We start from the raw sequence: 19,070 nt of genomic DNA, 5'->3' as shown, positions 1-19,070 counted from the left end.
ATCCTCTGTACTTTATGGAAAACTATCAAAGACTCACTCTACTGTGGTGTTCAATACCCCTCGTTTAAAGAAAAACAAAATAAAATTCTCTGAGTTTAAAATCAGAAAGAATGTCCTTCCCTGAAAAATAAATGCACTGTCATTCATCAGATAACAGCTATGTCTGTCAATACTCTGCCTTTTTTCCCCCTTGGCTATGGGGAAAATTGGAACTATTTTATACTCAAATCACTACCTGACATTGTCCTAGACTTTTTGAAAACTACCACATTCCCACCTTACTTGGAGCTTGTATTTTTACCCTCATCTTAATGGTATTGGGATATCTGCATCTCTTATTGAAAGCTGCAATTGCTTTAGTAATAGTCCCATAATAATAAGTATATAAAACCCTAGTATGTGTCCAAGACCTTTAGTTAAATTAATTCATATAAAGCAAAATAAAAATATCTCAAACAACGCATACTTATAAGCTTTTTCTTCCCAAGGCTAGTTTTGAATATACAGAAAATACAATAAAATGCATATAAGATATTTTTAAATGGAAAGAAGTTCACCTTCTATTTAGAAATCCATTTAACTATCGTGCTTAGACTCTGCTGCTAGATTTTATATACCTTTATAATTACATGTCCAGTTACAAGTCTCTAATTATTTTAGACAATTATTATATATACATATTGGTTTTCAAATTTAAAACACATCATTTAAATGAGAAAATGCATTGCCTTGGTGGAGCTTCCTATATAATAATAAAATAAATACCAACATAGGAGCCATCATTTATTCTACTTTAATGTCTCTAACATTTTCTCCAACTGAAACAATACTGCAGAAACCCAAGTCAGTATTTGCTGTTCCTATGTTTTTCTTTTTGAAAATAATATAGGACACATAGATCTAGTTTGGTTGTATTATGAGATATAATATTGGATCTGCATTAAGTTAAAATTCTGTTTTGAAGCTAATATTATATAATTAAAATTCAATGTCACTGAATATTTATGGGACAAACTTAGCTAAATGAGCCAACATGGTTGCTGTTAATACAAATTGTTGACCAAGATTTTAAAAGAAAGCATACAATTTGACATAACTACTCTGAATTTACTATTTTCTAGTCTATGTAAAACTGTACTAGGGTCTTCTAAAACGGTTTATGCATTTGAAAGTTAAAGTAAACAAATTTAAAATACAACTCTGCTTTCGCAATACTGCACATAATGCTGCCTTATGAGATGTGCTCACAATTTTAAGTCCTCTTCCCATTTCTGCACCATAAAAAATTGTCCTCATTATTCTGCTTTTCATAAGTAGTCCAGTGCAAAATGTTCTTAGAGTATTGATCTGCATCTAACGTTATATTAACTTTCTAAGTACTGTCAGCTGCTTTGCCAAGCTTTTAATGCATTTAATATAGGCTGTTCAAATAGTTATTAACACCCATAATTCAGAAAGTACTTTCTACTCCTAATTTGTATTACCGTCGAGTCAGCTATTTTCATTACGATGATTATATTAAAATGCATATTAATGTGCTAGAAAAATATGTTTAAATCTAAAGGGAAGTTCGAAAATATCAAGTAAAAACAAATATGCCAGAGGTAATGCAAATAACCACACCTACAGAAACTCTAAAAGATATTTTATCTGTTTTCACCTGCTTGAAAAGATTGGCTGAGGAAGCTATCGTCACAGAAAGGGAATATACACACTATGCCATGAGTTTGGCAGATAACTAAGATTTAAAGCAAAACAGAAAAAAACAGTTTCCTAGTGGGGTAACATACCCTTCAAGCTATAAGGCAATTTCAGCAACAACTCTGAAAGAATTCTACACAATCACAACTCTCATACTATTCTTCAAACCAGTATTTCTTGTTTTTGTCATGTGTTGAGAAAGCTTACTGACAATGATTTATTGCTACACATTTCTTTGGATCTTCATAAAATGTATTGCCAAGTACCTATGCATCCTGTAATGGGTTGGCTGGGAATAAAATCGTCCCAACTCATTGGTCATTTCTCAGCAGGCACTGCTTCCTTTCATAAACTTTAGTAGAGGAATATGAACAAAAATCTGTAAATAACATAGTTGTCATTCTGAAACACACAGACCATGGTATGTGCAAAGTCTAATACGATTTGTGGTGGCAGATTGGGATTTATTTTATAGTCAAAACTCATGGATTTTTAGGGTGTTAAATAGAGTTGTAAACATTCAGTTTCATTAACTCACCATACAACCATAAAAAGACCATCGTGGAAAGCATGCTACGTTGTCTGTAGCTGATGAATATGGTTCAAATCAAACCAACAGGTTTCACTCTTGTATGGAGGAAGCTTGCTTCATTCTTTTTCTCCGATTACATCTTAAAATGCATGGCCACAAAATAGAGCCAGATTAATGCAAATTCATTCTCATGGCTGGAGAAGCATAGGTTTTTACTGATGGTGGGTCAACATCTACATCAAATCACACATTATTGTATATAAATTACACCGTAACTGCCATCATGAAACAAATAAGAGGGCAAGAGGTTCCCTTCCCTAGAGGAGTCTAAAATAGAAATGAGAAAAGCAGACATACATGCATGAAATTATTACACAGCATAAGCAGGTGCAGGTGAATGTGTACAGTACAAAATAAATGTTGAAGGAATGTATAGTAATGGAGTGATTTGGGATATGGCCAGTTAATGATGGCTTATAAAAGGAATTTTTAAATATTTGCCATTAGCAGAAAAATAATATAAAGAAATTACTTTCTTAGAGCCTTTATCATCTAAGTGATTAAATACTATATGAATTTGAAAATCATGACTCTGTTTAATATTCTGAAATGACTGTGCTTTGAAAATGTTTAGTAAAGCTATTAGTGTGTGTATGAGTGTCTATATATTTATTATTTTACTAGGGGCTGAACAAAAAGAAATCAGTTAAAACTGGTACAGAAGCAAATCAGCCATGAAGAGGGCAAATGCCCAGATTCCAATGAATATCAGCTTTGGAAAATAGTTATGTAACAGAGACACAGAAACTGCTTCCTTCAATATTTTAAAGGAAACTAAATACCTTTAAAAAAAATAAAATAAAACTAAATACCTGTCCAGAGTTGGTTAAATATATTTACAAATGCAAGAAAATAACAGATTGCTAGGAAATCTTTTAGTCTTAATAGAGGAACATTTTTCTCACTCTTCAAAATAATTTCTTAATAATCTAGTTCCTATAGCAAAAGTAAGAGGATTGGAACTAAGCAAAAGAGAACACAGAACATAGAAGTTTAGAGCTGGAAGGCTCCAATCTCATTTACATATGGAAAAACTGAGGCCCAAAGAGTGCACTGATTGGACTAAGGTCATAGAGAGTGAGAAATCAAGGCCTGGAAATCAGATATCATGACTGGCATTCTAGTGGTACTCTATCATATAACGTGCTCTCTCTCATACTAGTATCCAGAAAAATTTTCTTTATAAAGAGAACAAGGCTAACAAAATTTAATTTCATTAACGATAGTTCTACATAAGGAAGAATAATATTAAATGATTACTGTTCAATTTCAAGGATTCTTTTACTGTTATATAACAAATAAGACATGATGCATTCAAGGTGATTTTTCCCTCTACACGCTATTTTTTCTTTGTTTTCTGTATAATTTACTTATTATTATACAAATTATTCTCTTCCTTGGGTTTATTCTTACATTGATTTCCTCCTTTTCTTTTTTTTTTTTTTTTTTTTGCGGTACGGGGGCCTCTCACTGTCGTGGCCTCTCCAGTTGCGGAGCACAGGCTCCAGACGCGCAGGCTCAGCGGCCATGGCTCTCGGGCCCAGCCGCTCCGCGGCATGTGGGATCTTCCCAGAATGGGGCACGACCCATGTCCCCTGCATCGGCAGGCGGACTCTCAACCACTGCGCCACCAGGGAAGCCCCTCCTCCTTTTCTTAGGGCAACACTCTCCAGAGACACTTTCTGAGATGGACAAATTCTGGACATCACCTTGCCTCCCTTTCCCTTCCCAAGGACACGACTGACTCGATTAGGGACGGTCACCTGACCAGAGGTGTGGCCAGCACGTAGGTGGGCCTGTAGGCTGAGGTGGTCCGGCATGAAAAGCTTTGCCAGAGCAGAAACAAATGGGGACCAGCATCTCCCCATTAAGAATTCTAAATGAGGAATACAGCAAAGGCCAGGCAGTTAATATCAAGAAAAGAAGCAGACTCATATAGAATCCATGTTCACAATGAACAAATCAGGGACAGGCACCATGAATTTCTGCTGCTGAGTTGAAGACTCATGACAAAAATAATCAGGCTCTAGGACTACCTTGGGATGTCAAGTGACCTTCCATATCGGCCTCCACAAAGCACAGCTATACGGCTGTCTCTAGAATTCCTGTGAAATTTCTAGCTCCTTCACTGCAACATGTTACATGGTCTCCCTGCTTCTACCCAGAGTTATCCTTTAAAAACCTAGGTCAGGTCAGGCCATTACTCTCCTCAAAACCCTCTTACAGCTTCCCAGCTCACTCACAGTAAAAGCCAAAGTCCTACCAATGGCTCACAATTCTCTGCCTCCAGCCACACTGGCCTCTTTGACATTCCTGGAACAGACATTTGCTGCTGCTGCTGCTGCTGCTGCTTCCCGTTTCTAACAATGTTCTTCCTCCAGTGGACAACACAGCTCACTCTCACACTTCCTTTAGATCTCTGCTCACATGTCACTAAAGTCAGGGAGGCCTTCACTGACTATGTGATATGAAATAGCAACATTCCCTCCCCAGGACAGATCACAACCTGACATTTTATGTATGTATGTATGTATGTATGTATGTATGTATGTATGTATGTATGTATGTGTGTGTGTGTGTGTATATATATATATATATATATATTTTTTTTTTTTTTAAATTGTCTGACTTCTCTTACTAGAATGTAAGCTCCATATGCAGGCCCCATATGGACAAGGGGAATTTGTTATTCCTTTCTGGGATATCCATCTGCTATATAAAAACAAACTACATAATATTAAGTGCTATTCATTGAACTGCTCAAACCTAAGGTATTACCAAAAAAAAAGAAAAATAGTAATTCTCAATAGTAAAAGTAAAAAGCTTTCTTGATTTATCATATAATGGTAAATAGGAATAATATATGGATGGCATTTGAATTACTAGAGGTATCATCCAAAATGTATAGAGCAAAGGAGTCCCAAATTTCTCTACAAAGAGCCATGAGATCATAAGAATACGACTTTTCAATGCAATGATATATATTCTTAAGATAGTACACTTCAAAAAATAAATGCATTGGTTTATAGAAGATGTAGACTTTCAGATGATTTTTTAATCAGTGTAAATGCAGGCTCAAAGGATGTTATAGTGTCATTAAACATTAATGAGTTATATGGCTAAGTTCTCTACAACTATAATAAAAATAAATTTTGTTCCTTAAACTGGTAATGAATACAGAGGTGTTTTTATATTCTCCTCTATACTTGTTGCTGAAATATTTCCTAGTGTTTTTTTAAAAATTCAAGTCAGGCAAATTTTAATGAAAGGAATAAAGTCAAAATATTTAGTATGTGACAAGAATGAAAGGAGGATATTTTAAAAGACTTTCCTTATTGTGAGGTAGTACAAAGAAGTGGATAAGGACCCAGGATTGGAACCTTAGCTCTGACACTTACTAGCCATGTAACATTAAAATAGAGCAAATTACTTAACCTTTCTGAGCCTCAAGTTCCTCATCTATAAAATGAGAACAATATTAATACTAATCATAATGATTCCCCGGTTGTATGTATTTCAAGTTCTTAGAACATTTCCTGGGGGATAAAAAATGGTATATATGTTAAGTGTTCCTTGCTATTATTTTTTAATGTTTTAAAGATGTCTGTAGGGCATCTGGGAAGACATTTGGAGATGGGGTCTGAACTTCAAGAGAAAGGTCTGAGCTGGAAATATAAGCCGAGGCACAGGGACCTCGATTATAAATCACAGGGACACACACATACACATTCTCTCTCTCTCTTAGAACAGTGCCTAGCAGATAATAAGTACTATATAAATGTTAAAATATTAACTATTATTATTTTTGATAAGTATTTCATAAGTCAATTAAATTTAAGCTTATTAAAATGAAAGTTAACTCCTATTGCATATAGTAGTTGCTCACTAACGGTTTAATGACTAAAGAATTCTCAGTGGTTACCTTTTTTCATTCATTATAAGTGAATGGAAATTGTAAAAATACAATTTATAATTTACTCAAAATATAAATCTAAATTTAGTAGGTAAAATAAAACAAGTACTAACAATTGTGATGACAGTATTAGCTTTGACTTGAAAACATTTTCAAATTTATTTATTCCGTTCATTTAGAATCAACTTCAATATAAATGCATACATTTCTTATGCCTATGAGCCATAGAAAAACAACCCCCAGTGGCTTATAATTATCAATTATCATGTTCCTCAGAGTTAAATGTCCCTGCTGAAAATAGTCAATGGTATTTCCCCAGGATTTCTGTCTTATACTCAAAGATTTGGCTCACATACAGGGCAGAACTGGAGAGGAAGGGGAGCACTGGCCAAGTTTATTCACCATCTAAACAAAATTGAAAAAGAAGTCTGCATACCAAGTGGATGGTTTAAAATGAATTTGAAAAATCTGCTACCCCTAACATGCACTAAATATGCATGTACGGCAATCTAGCAATTGTTTCTGCCTCAAAATGTTTGATTTTCTTTCACATTATAGCTAGACCTACTTAGTATTCTTCCATCGCAGTCCCTTACCTGCAGCAGAAACCCAGTAAAGCACAAGAAGAATGGGGGTGGGGGTGCTAGGGTAATTAACAAAGCTAAAAAGTACCCCAAGGCACAAAGATAGAGGACAGTCCCCCTCAAAGGATGGGGCAGGAAGTGGGGGTGGTCCCTGGCCTTAAATTCGGGTATACATATAGCATCAGTTCCCAGGCAACAAAGACAGCCAAAAAAAGCTTTTTTGGCTCTAGGAATATTCCTAGAGTGAGGGGAAAGGTGACTACCCAGCCAACCGCCAATTGAATCAACTTGACAATTAGGAAAGTGACCTATGAAGTCATAAATATCAGATTTTAATCTCAGGCTTCCAGCATTTGTATAAGTGATACCACAAAAGAATATTACGTCTCTTAGACTATTTCTTTCCGCACTGACATCTTGAGGAAGAAATATGCCCCTCATCTGTCTCTCCTTCAGTATGATTTTCCCAGGGCAGGCAACCTTTTTGACAAAGAGTAGTTCAGAATTTCTTATGTTTATGAAGACTAGAATTTGGAAAGATGTCTGATAATTTAAATAACAAACACGTTCATAGTATGTTAACCATTTGTGGTTTTCAAAAGAGTGTCATTTATGACTTCCTTGCTTTTGAAGGGAAGAAAAGTTAAATTTATGCCTCAGGAAGCTTAAGCAAGAACTGTTGATAAGTTTTCCTAAGAACTGGCAAAAAGAGGCCACATTCTAACAGTATGGATTGTTGGCTTTTAAGAGATTTTCTGTTTTTGCACCTTCTTTTTGTGATTGAGACAAGTAATGCTTTTCTCTTCTACCTATATGAATGTATATATTTTTTCTTTCCACTAATGTAACAGAGATAGTAACTTGAAAGATACCATCTTCAGTGTATGTACAACTGAGTGCTTAGTGTGTTCAATTATTTAAAAGCCTCACATAAGTCATATAACCTATACTAAAATGTATTATTACAAATAGGATGTATGTTATTGATATCATATAGAGAAGAGAAAAAATTATTCTGGATAATTACAATATTAATATTCAAAAACAAAACTATAGGCTTTTCAAATGAATTTAGAAAAATATCACACAGGGAGGTAAAGATTTGCAAAAGTGCTTTAATAAAACGTTTAAATAAATTTTGGTTAAACTTGCAAAGTTTAATAAAATTCCTATTATTACTTTTTGTTTGTCTACCCTACAAGAATAAAACCTTCTTATACATAAAACAGAGCATTTAGTACTATAAATAATACATCAGAGCATGAAACTTACAAAAAGTCTGGTATCTGTACTATGCAACTGCAAGAGATTGTAATTTAATCCAAATATCTCCATATTGTATTTGAAACAATCATTAATCATATTTTAAGAAAAAAGTCAAAGCTGACCCTCCCATTTAAACATAGTATAATCTTATCTTTTAAAAAAGCATAAACCTACAGTGTAAGAGCAAATCACTAAATGAACATTTGAACTGAGTGCCTGAATTCATAAACTGCTATCTTTAGCACATCTGAATTAATCAACTACTATATTTAGCAAGAGATACTAATATGACTATAATATGCTAAATCCAAACATAGAAAATAAGTCTAATGTAAAAACAACAGAATATTTTTTTGTCTCTTAACTGGCTCCTTGACTGCATCTACTTTCTCCTAATATGTAGGTATTACAGAAGAAGCTCCCATGCAACTAATAATTTTCAACTTTTTCTATACCTTTTCTCCTCCAAAATCATCTGTCCAAGAGTGTTTTCATTTGCTTGCTGGTAAACTCTACAAAAAGGCCAGTCAATTTATCCATCGCCATCTCCCTCTGAGCTTCAAATATAGTTAGAAAAATAGAAAAGTTCAAAGCAGTTGGAAAAGCAGTGAAGTTCCAAAAGGATGCCAGTTCCAATCTTTTGTTTAAAGAAATCTACTTCCTAAAAGTCAAACAGTCAAACTCAGTCACAACTGGAGGCAGCGTCTTCAGAAAATGAAAGAAGTTTTCACTGCTTCAATCAGCAGATTTAAAACGCTCCCCATCCACAGTGGGGTAGATGTGGCCCTTGACGGTCAGATACTCAATGGCTTGATTGATGGTCCCGATGCTCAGGTTGCTAAGCTCGGTCTGGAGCTCACGAACACTCTTGCCTTCCTATCGAGGATACTCCTGAATCAAACGCAGCACCTCCTTCCGGATGAAGTCGGGGTGGTAATCGCTGTGCATCTGGGCCTCATCCATTTCTGAGGGAACAACAGGGACACTTTGCCCAGAGGCCGCTTTATCCAGCATCATGTGCGCGTTAACCGTTTCTAGAATATGTGTGGTGAACTCGTTCGTGTCCTCCAGGACACGGATTTTCAACACCTCAAGGCTCTTCACCTCCGCAGAAGATTTGAGGATACCTAACACTTTGGCGTATACTCTCACTGGAAGGAGAGTTATCCCCTGCTTTGCTCTATCTCTGCCGACCCACTGGCGGACGTTGATAGGCTTGGTGGTCATATCATCAATCTTGTAAAGAACGTAATTTGTAGCCGTCTCTGCCTGCCTGATTATCCCCACGATAGCGACCAGGGAAACCTCGATTCCCCTAATCATGAAGACATCATCAATCACAGTGGAGGTGAGCAGCTGGTTTACACAGCAAGGTATAATATCCTGGATTCGGGACCTGTATCGTATGGACTTAAAAGCAAGAGCTACCCTGCCCTGAGACGGTGGGTCATTGCTTCCGATGGCTCCGCCTGCAGCAGAGATGCCGCCATAGCTCCCAAACCCATTCTTACTCATTTTAAGGGCAGCTCCGGCAGACGAGGGGGTGGGGTTTGGTTCCTGTCAGCAAGTTCCGCGAGTTCCACAGGCAGGCTACAACGGAATGCTGGGATTGTGACGACACAAGCAGCCCCATGCAACTGTGGAGCCAATCACCTGCCAGGATGCAGCTGTCTCTAACCAATCAAGACCTGCCATCTTCTCACTTCGCCCCACAATTCTTTGGAGCTGTCGGGTAGTGGCTCCCCTACATCTTAAAGGACCTGCGTGTAATTTCAGACCGTTCCCGGTATCTTTATAAAAATGCATTTTTACCAGGTTCCCCCCACCCCTGCTTCATTCCTAAATGTAACGACTTCTGTAGTCACTTCTAAAAGCCTCATTTATTCAACTCACTCAACCACTCAACAGCAATTTTCAGAGCAATAAGTTCAGTATACTTTGTGTGTGGAGGCGGCAGAGGCGGCAGTGGGGGAGGGGGGTATGGGGGACGACACACCGCGTTTACTGTCCACCAGTAAACTTTTGCAAATCATTAAAACCAGAAGCATTCTGGAAAAAATGTCGAGACAGCCACCTCTGAATAATTATCGTATTCAAACGCAAGTCATATCTTACCATTACCTTTTTAAATTTTTTATTGTAGAATTACACTTTTCCAGTTATTCTGCCAAATGCATTATCGGTAAAAATAAATAGTATATTTCAATTTATACATAAATTCAAATGAAACAACCGAGCTCTAAATTATTTTCAAGGCTCTGTGGATAGGTCAGGGAAGTACAAATCCCATCATATATTAGGAAAAACAAGAATAAAATCAAAATAGGGTTTCTATATACTCTTATCCAGTAATTTCTGAACTTAATATTTTAGTAATTGTGTAAGCAGATCCCAGAATATTTTCATATTACACTGAAAATCTATTTTTCCCTATAAAAACATTTTATTTGGGGTGTAATTAACTGAAAGGCTTTTTATAGTTAATAAAAGAACATCAGTTATTGGAATCCACCATTGGCAAGAACTTCTTCCTTAAAAATCCTTTGTACCTAGGTAATAGCCTAAATGTGTAGATTTTTGAGGAGTTTATTAATATTTTCTTATTTATTTTATTGGTTAAAATTAACTAATCTTGCTATCCCAAATTACATAAATATGTGAATGACATATCTAAAACTTGTAGAATACAAAACTATATTTACTTCTCAAGTTAAAAAGGAAAAATATCATAGAGCCAATGTACTTAATTTATTTTATAAATAAATATATAATAATTGTTATCCGAGTACAGATTTTCATATAAATGTGGATGTTTAACTTCTGGACCCATATTTTACATAATCAAAGAGGACCTAACCATCCGACTAATATTTGTATTCTTAGAATTGCTTGTTATTAGAGATCAGATTAGCTATATATTTTTAAATGTTTACAAACTCATAATTAGACATTGTTTTATTAACTAACATCAGACTTCTGGTCAGGAAAACGTGAGGTTAAAATGACGTAAGTGATTATATTCCCAACAATTATATACAGTACAAATTGTACGAATCATACCAAAACAGTAAAAAAGCACCTACCTGACAGGATTGCTGGTTAAAGAAACCCTCAGAGATTCTAGGCAATTAAGAAGTTTCTCATCTGAAATACCAGATCGTAATTCATGAACATATTCTTGTGAAGACAGAGTGCATTCATGTTTGCTGTTTTTCAGCCCTCCCTATTAAAAAAAAAAAAAAAGATATTATTTTAGACAAACAACAGGTTTTTTTTGTAACTTTTAAAATACAATAATGCATAGAATATGCAAATATTTTACCGTATAAAAATGTGTACAGAGTGCCAGGCGCTTAAAAACTTTTGGTCATAAAACTCACGTGGTAAAATCATGCTGTATATATCTCAACACTCTCCTCAGCCTCATTTAAAGGAAAATTACACTGATGGTACTCATAACCTGAAGAGAATATGGACTTCAGTAGCATAAAGTATCACTGACAGGGATGCTTAAATTTACAATCCAGGCATTAGGATTAACATTAGCTGGTCCTCCTTAACCCACAGGATGAACATTTAGAAGTCATCTTATTAATTTTCCTAGTTATTTATATTCTATTCTACAGTGAACAAAATTTAATGCAAAACATTATACATAACCCAAATCTACTGAAATATGTCACAATATCACCCTATCTGAAAACGAAGTGAAAATGTTTATTAAAATGCAAAACAATATAGTCTCCAATTAGTATGTTAGTTAACAAATTAGTGTAAAGCATTCACCAATTCCTAACTATTCTTTCCTAACTATGTTAATCCCATGCCGTAGTAATCTTAAAAAGCCATTAAATGCATTTATCTGATAGCGACTAGTTTTTAGCTTAATTTCCAATATTCATGGGGTTATTTCTAGAACTCATTATCTCATCACAGCTCCTTAGCTTCATCACCTTGCCATAACTATGTAAGTAGTTTGGGGAAAAGGCTGGGAGGAAAACATCATCAACACATTCATTGTACTAATAACTCATAGTTTCACATTCCAGATCTACATAATCATAACTGCCCCTTTCCAGTATTACAAATGTATCCGCCTGAATTAAAACCCTAGCTTGAGTCCAATTTTGTAAATTCATATGAATTACACTCAGTTTCTGCTAAGTATCTAAGTTAGAAGAAGGAAAGCAATTGTTTTCCAATTTGATAGAAGTTATATCATTAGAGGGCATAGAGTTTAAAAAAAAAACAATATGTTAATAATGAGAAATGGATTCCCTAGGGTTTCATACTATTTGGCTTTTTATTGAGAATGCCTCCTGATATAGAAATTGTCAATCATTCTTAATGTCTGAATTTTTAAAAATTCCATTTAACAGTAAATGTTTAAAGTCTGATAAAGTCTTCTGTACAGGAACTGTGACACTATCACTACTATAGCACTTAAGACATTGGGGCAGAGGTCATTATGTGTGTCTCTTTCTCTTCCAGACTGGGAACTCCATGCCAAGTATCTAACACAGTGATGGGGTTTAGTGAGCCTCCACAAAAATGTGCTGTTATTGAATCTGTCCATAAAAATTACAGAATAAGGAATACAATTTCATACTTTTTGCTCCCATATATTGTGTAATGGCCACAGACTTGATTTTTCTTGCTTTAGTAGGATATACAGTAGATGTTCAGGAAGTCTACTGAATGAATCACCACACAGATGGCACAGTAAGTAAAACCATCATCGTGAAATCATTTCCACATTTCTATAACTTATTTACCCATCTCAAGGCTACAGATCCACAAGGAATAAAAAACATTTATAGTATAAAATTTTGCAGATCTGCTGTCACTTTCACTTTCATATGATCCTCAAACTTATTTTCTTAATTAATGGATGACAAGGCCATACTGACTCCCCTAGAGGCTTATATATAGGGCTTATTCCTGTAGAATGACCTTTGTATTTGCTGTTTTCTCTGCCTGTAAGACTCTTACCTCTGACCTCTCCATTGCTTGTTCTCATCATTTAAGTCTCAGCCCAACAGTCTTATATAAATTTATGACGTTTACCACTTTACTTGTTTACTGTGTCCTCCTCATTAAAAAATAGGTTCCACAAATCAGGAAACTTGCCTATCTTGTTCACTACTGTATCTCCAGATCTTAACACAGTGCCTGGCACACAGTTAAGTACTCAGTATATATTTCTTGAATGAATGATGGATCTATGAATGGTGAATAACCAAAGAGGTGAATGACTGATGAGCTTCAACATGCCAAAGCTTCCAAATTCAGTTTAGTTTCACTTCAGAATATTACAGTCCTGAGACATTCCATTATAATATATTCAGATATTCTTGTATAGAACAGGTAAACTTAGACAGTATATGGTATGCTGGGGATGGCTCAAACTGCCACTGGGTATGAGTCATGGCCCTTCACCTACCTTCTAGGTAATCTTTGATCAGTTGACTGAACGGATTTCTATAAACCTGTTTGCTCATCCGTGACACAGGGGTAATAAACACTGACCCTTCATATTTGTTATGAGGCTTAAGTAAAACAATGCATACCAAGTGCCAAAAACAGGCATTTCATATGTGTTGTCTCATAGACAGAGTAAGATGCTCAGAAAATGTTAGATCCTTTCTTCTACCTGGTTGTGCGTGAGATATTCTTTATGGAACAATTGGGCCAGCCTATCACCTTGGGACTCACCCCTCATCCAAGCCTTAGAAACTGGTTTAAATTACATAATTGAGGATACTCTACAGTTATAAGGAATGGAAGCAACAATGTAATGGAGCAAGACAGAAGATATATAACTTTAGAGAACAAATGCCTTTTATCAAGCTTAGGAGGACTTTGGGGTTTTAACATAACCTCATATTTGAAAATTATGAAAACATGATAGCATGGAAAGGCTGGACTGGCCCTAAAAGACCAGCTGTTCTAATGTTCTCATTACATAAATAGAGAATCAAGTTGATTTCCCAAGTTCACGTAATTAGTGAGGTTGCAAGAATAAAACACTAACATGCTGGTCCTTGGGTTACTTCTTTTTTTTTTTTACTGTATGTCACCTTTTCTCAATATTGAGTAAAAAATTAAAGCAACAAGTATTTAATTCTGAAATCTCTATTACAAAATGTCAAAGTATCTTCAGCAAAATCAATATGGTACAACATAATATTAAAGAAATCACCTAAAAACAAAAGAGTGCAATAGATTAAACTAATTCTCACTGTACTTAATAGGGCTGTAATACAACAATGGCTTATCATTAACATCCTGTTCTGATACTGAACAAAGGAAACAACTAGATAATGGGTGGATAATAATGGAAATTTTAATTTGCTGCTCTGTATGAGATTAATGAAAATAACCACTGTGTCCATTTGATCTTTAAAAAAAATGCAGACAAAGTTAGCAATTAGCATACATCATGCTATTGCAAAGCTAGGTGAACAAAGAGCTTTCATAATTTGAAACGATTCCTTAATTTGAAAATCATTAGAATGGAGATACTTGCCAGTGTGACTGTGTTTGTACTATTCTAAAACACTACACAAAGAACCAAAAGAAACTTCGGTCAGTTTAATAATCACAACCACCCTACACTGATATGACATGTTAGTATCAAAACCAAACATGCTCGAGATTGGTTCAAGACGGTGGAGTAGAAGGACTGCTCTCACTCCCTCTTGAAAGAGCAACAGAATCACAAATAACTGCTGAACGATCATCGACAGGAAGACACTGGAACTCACCAAAAAAGATACCCCACATCCAAAGACAAAGAAGCCAAAATGAGATGGTAGGAGGGGCGCAATCACAATAAAATCAAAACCCATAACTACTGGTGGGTGACTCACAAACTGGAGAACACTTATACCACAGAAGTCCACCCACTGGAGTGAAGGTTCTGAGGCCGATGTCAGGCTTCCCAACCTGGGGGTCCGGCAATGGGAGGAGGAATTCCTAGAGAATCAGACGTTGAAGGCTAGCGGGATTTGATTGCAGGACTTCAACATGATTGGGGGAAACAGACTCCACTCTTGGAGGGCACACAAAAAGTAGTGTACGCATCGGAACCCAGAGGAAGGAGCAGTGACCCCATAGCAGACAGAACCAGACTTACCTGCTTGTGTTGGAGGGTCTCCTGCAGAGACAGGGGTTGGCTGTGGCTCACCGTGAGAACAAGGAAACTGGCAGCAGAAATTCTGGAAAGTACTCCTTGGTGTGAGGCCTCCCAGAGTCCGCCATTAGCCCCACAAAAAGAGCCTGGGTAGGCTCCAGTGTTGGGTGACCTCAGGCCAAACAACCAATAGGGAGGGAACCCAGCCCCACGAATCAGCAGAGAAGTGGATTAAAGTTTTACTGAGCTCTGCCCACCAGAGCAAGAGCCAGCTCTACCCTCCACCAGTCCCTCCCAACGGTAAACTTGCTCAAGCCTCTTAGACAGGCTCATCCACCAGAGGGCAGACAGCAGAAGCAAGAAAAACTACAATTGTGCAGCCTGTGGAACAAAAACCACATTCACAGAAAGACAGATAAGATGAAATGGCAAAGGGCTACGTACCAGATGAAGAAACAAAATAAAACCCCAGAAAAACAACTAGATGAAATGGAGATAGGCAACCTTCCAGAAAAAGAATTCAGAATGATAGTGAAGATGATCCAGGATGGCAGAAAAAGATTGGAGGCAAAGATAGAGAAGATGCAAGAAATGTTTAACAAAGACCCAGAAGAATTAAAGAACATACAAACAGAGATGAATAATACAATAACTGAAATGAAAAATAAAATAGAAGGAATCAATAGCAGAATAACTGAGGCAGAAGAACAGAGAAGTGACCTGGAAGACAGAATGGTGGAACTCACTGCTGTGGAACAGAATAAAGAAAAAGGAATGAAAAGAAATGAAGACAGCCTAAGAGACCTCTGGGACAATATTAAACATAATAACATTCACATTATAGAGGTCCCAGAAGGAGGAGAGAGAGAGAAACGACCCGAGAAAATATTTGAAGAGATTATAGTCAAAAAGTTCCCTACCACAGGAAAGGAAAGAGCCACCAGAGTCCAGGAAGCGCAAAGAGTCCCACACAGGATAAACCCAAGGAGAAACACACCAAGATACATAGTAATCAAACTGGCAAAAATTAAAGACAAAGAAAAATTACTGAAAGCAGCAAGGGAAAAACAACAAATAACATACAAGGGAATTCCCATAAGGTTAACAGCTGATTTCTCAGCAGAAACTCTACAAGCCAGAAGGGAGTGGCATGACATATTTAAAGTGATGAAAGGGAAGAACCTATAACCAAGATTACTCTACCTGGCATGGATCTCATCCAGATTCGATGGAGAAATCAAAAGCTTTACAGACAAGAAAAAGCTAAGAGAATTCAGCACCACCGAACCAGCTCTACAACAAATGCTAAAGGAACTTCTCTAAGTGGGAAACACAAAAGAAGAAAAGGACCTAGAAAACCAAACCCAAAACAATTAAGAAAATGGTAACAGAAACTTGCATATCAATCATCACCTTAAAAGTGAATGGATTAAATGCTCCAACCAAAAGACACAGGCTTGCTGAATGGATACAAAAATAAGACCCATATATATGCTGTCTACAAGAGACCCACTTCAGACCTAGGAACAACATATACACTGAAAGTGAGTGGATGGAAAAAGATATTACATGCAAATGTAAATCAAAAGAAAGCTGTAGTAGCAATACTTATATCAGATAAAATAGACTTTAAACTAAAGGATGTTACAAGAGACAAGGAAGGACACTACATAATAATCAAGGGATCAATCCAAGAAGAAGATATAACAATAATAAATACATATCCTCCCAACATAGGAGCACCTCTATACATAAGGCAACTGTTAACAGCTATAAGAGAGGAAAACGACAGTAACACAACAATACTGGGGGACTTTAACACCTCTCTTACACCAATGGACAGATCATCCAAACAGGAAATGAATAAGGAAACACAAGCTATAAATGACACAATAGACCAGAGAGATTTAATTGATATTTATAGGACATTCCATCCAAAAACAGCAGATTACACTTTCTTCACAAGTGCACATGGAACATTCTCCAAGATAGATCACATCTTGGGTCACAAATCAAGCCTCTGTAAATTTAAGATAATTGAAATCATATCAAGCATCTTTTCTGACCACAACGCTATGAGATTAGAAATCAATTACAGGGAAAAAAACATCAAAAACAGAACACATGGAGGCTAAACAATATGTTACTAAATAACCAAGCGATCACTGAATAAATCAAAGAGGAAATTGAAAAATACCTAGAAACAAGTGACAATGAAAACACGACGATCCAAAACCTATGGGACTCAGCAAAAGCAGTTGTAAGAGGGACGTTTATAGCAATACAAGCCTACCTCAGGAAACAAGAAAAATCTCAAATAAACAATCTATCACTACAACTAAAGTAACTAGAGAAAGAAAAAAAAAACCCAAAGTTAGTAGAAGGAAAGAAATCATAAAGATCAGAGCAGAAATAAATGAAATAGAAACAAAGAAAACAATAGCAAAGATCAATAAAACTAAAAGCTGGTTCTCTGAGAAGATAAAAAAAAAATTGCTAAACCATTAGCCAGACTCATCAAGAAAAAGAGGGAGAGGGCTTCCCTGCTGGCACAGTGGTTGAGAGTCCACCTGCCGATGCAGGGGACACGGGTTCATGCCCCAGTCCGGGAAGATCCCACATGCTGCGGAGAGGCCAGGCCCATGAGCCATGGCCACTGAGCCTGTGCGTCCGGAGCCCATGCTCCACAATGGGAGAGGCCACAACAGTGAGAGGCCCATGTACTGCAAAAAAAAAAAAAAAAAAAGGGAGAGGACTCAAATCAACAGAATTCAAAATGAAAAAGGAGAAGTTACATCAGGCACCGCAGAAATACAAAGCATACTAAGAGACTATTACAAGCAACTCTATGCCAATAAAATGGACAACTTGGAAGAAATGGACAAATTCTTAGAAAGGTATAACCTTCCAAGACTGGACCAGGAAGAAATAGAAAATATGAACAAACCCATCACAAGTAATGAAATTAAAACTGTAATTAAAAATCTTCCAACAAACAAAAGTCCAGGACCAGATGCCTTCACAGGTGAATGCTACCAAACATTTAGAGAAGAGCTAACACTAATCCTTCTCAAACTCTTCCCAAAAATTGCAGAGGAAGGAACACTCCCAAACTCATTCTATGAGGCCACCATCACCCTGATACCAAAACCAGACAAAGATACTACAAAAAAATAAAATTACAGGCCAATATCACTGATGAATATAGATGCAAAAATCCTCAACAAAATACTAGCAAAGAGAATCCAACAACATATTAAAAGGATCATATACCATGATCAAGTGGGATTTATCCCAGGGATGAAAGGATTCTTCAATATATGCAAATCAATCACTGTGATACACCATATTAACAAACTGAAGAAGAAAAACCATATGATCATCTCAATAGAGGCAGAAAAAGCTTTTGACAAAATTCAACACCCATTTATGATAAAAACTCTCCAGAAAGTGGGCATAGAGGGAACCTACCTCAAAATAATAAAGGCCATATATGACAAACCCACAGCAAACATCATTCTCAATGGTGAAAAACTGAAAGCATTTCCTCTAAGATCTGGAACAAGACAAGGATGCTAACTCTCACCACTATTATTCAACATAGTTTTGGAAGTCCTAGCTACAGCAATCAGAGAAGAAAAAGAAATAAAAGGAATACAAATTGGAAAAGAAGAACTAAAACTGTCACTGTTTGCAGAAGACATGATACTATACATAGAGAATCCTAAAGATGCCACCAGAAAACTACTAGAGCTAATCAATGAATTTGGTAAAGTTGTGGGATACAAAATTAATGCACAGAAATCTCTTGCATTCCTATACACTAATGATGAAAAATCTGAAAGAGAAATTAAGAAAACACTCCCATTTACCATTGTA

General features: G+C 36.3%; 2 protein-coding genes across 3 annotated transcripts in view; both read right to left on the bottom strand.

Moving 5' to 3' along the window:
- DIAPH2 (diaphanous related formin 2) overlaps positions 1–19,070 on the bottom strand; it is an 897,660-nt gene that overhangs the window by 681,213 nt on the left and 197,377 nt on the right. For both annotated transcript variants that reach the window (XM_027086071.1, XM_027086072.1), the window contains exon 6: positions 11,140–11,279. In XM_027086071.1, the coding sequence (XP_026941872.1) occupies positions 11,140–11,279 (140 nt within the window). The remainder of the gene's footprint in view (positions 1–11,139; positions 11,280–19,070) is intronic.
- Positions 7,853–9,977, bottom strand: RPA4 (replication protein A4). Its single transcript, XM_027086073.1, is given in 1 exon segment — positions 7,853–9,977. A coding segment is annotated over 1 exon segment (780 nt). The 5' UTR covers positions 9,572–9,977; the 3' UTR covers positions 7,853–8,791.

Source organism: Aethalodelphis obliquidens, unplaced genomic scaffold (genome assembly GCF_003676395.1).
Source record: "Aethalodelphis obliquidens isolate GAN/ISIS:26980383/991018 unplaced genomic scaffold, ASM367639v1 scaffold54, whole genome shotgun sequence".
Classification (NCBI taxonomy): domain Eukaryota; kingdom Metazoa; phylum Chordata; class Mammalia; order Artiodactyla; family Delphinidae; genus Aethalodelphis; species Aethalodelphis obliquidens.
The sequence above is the reverse complement of the archived record's forward strand: the minus strand, read 5'-3'. Positions and strand labels throughout refer to the sequence as shown.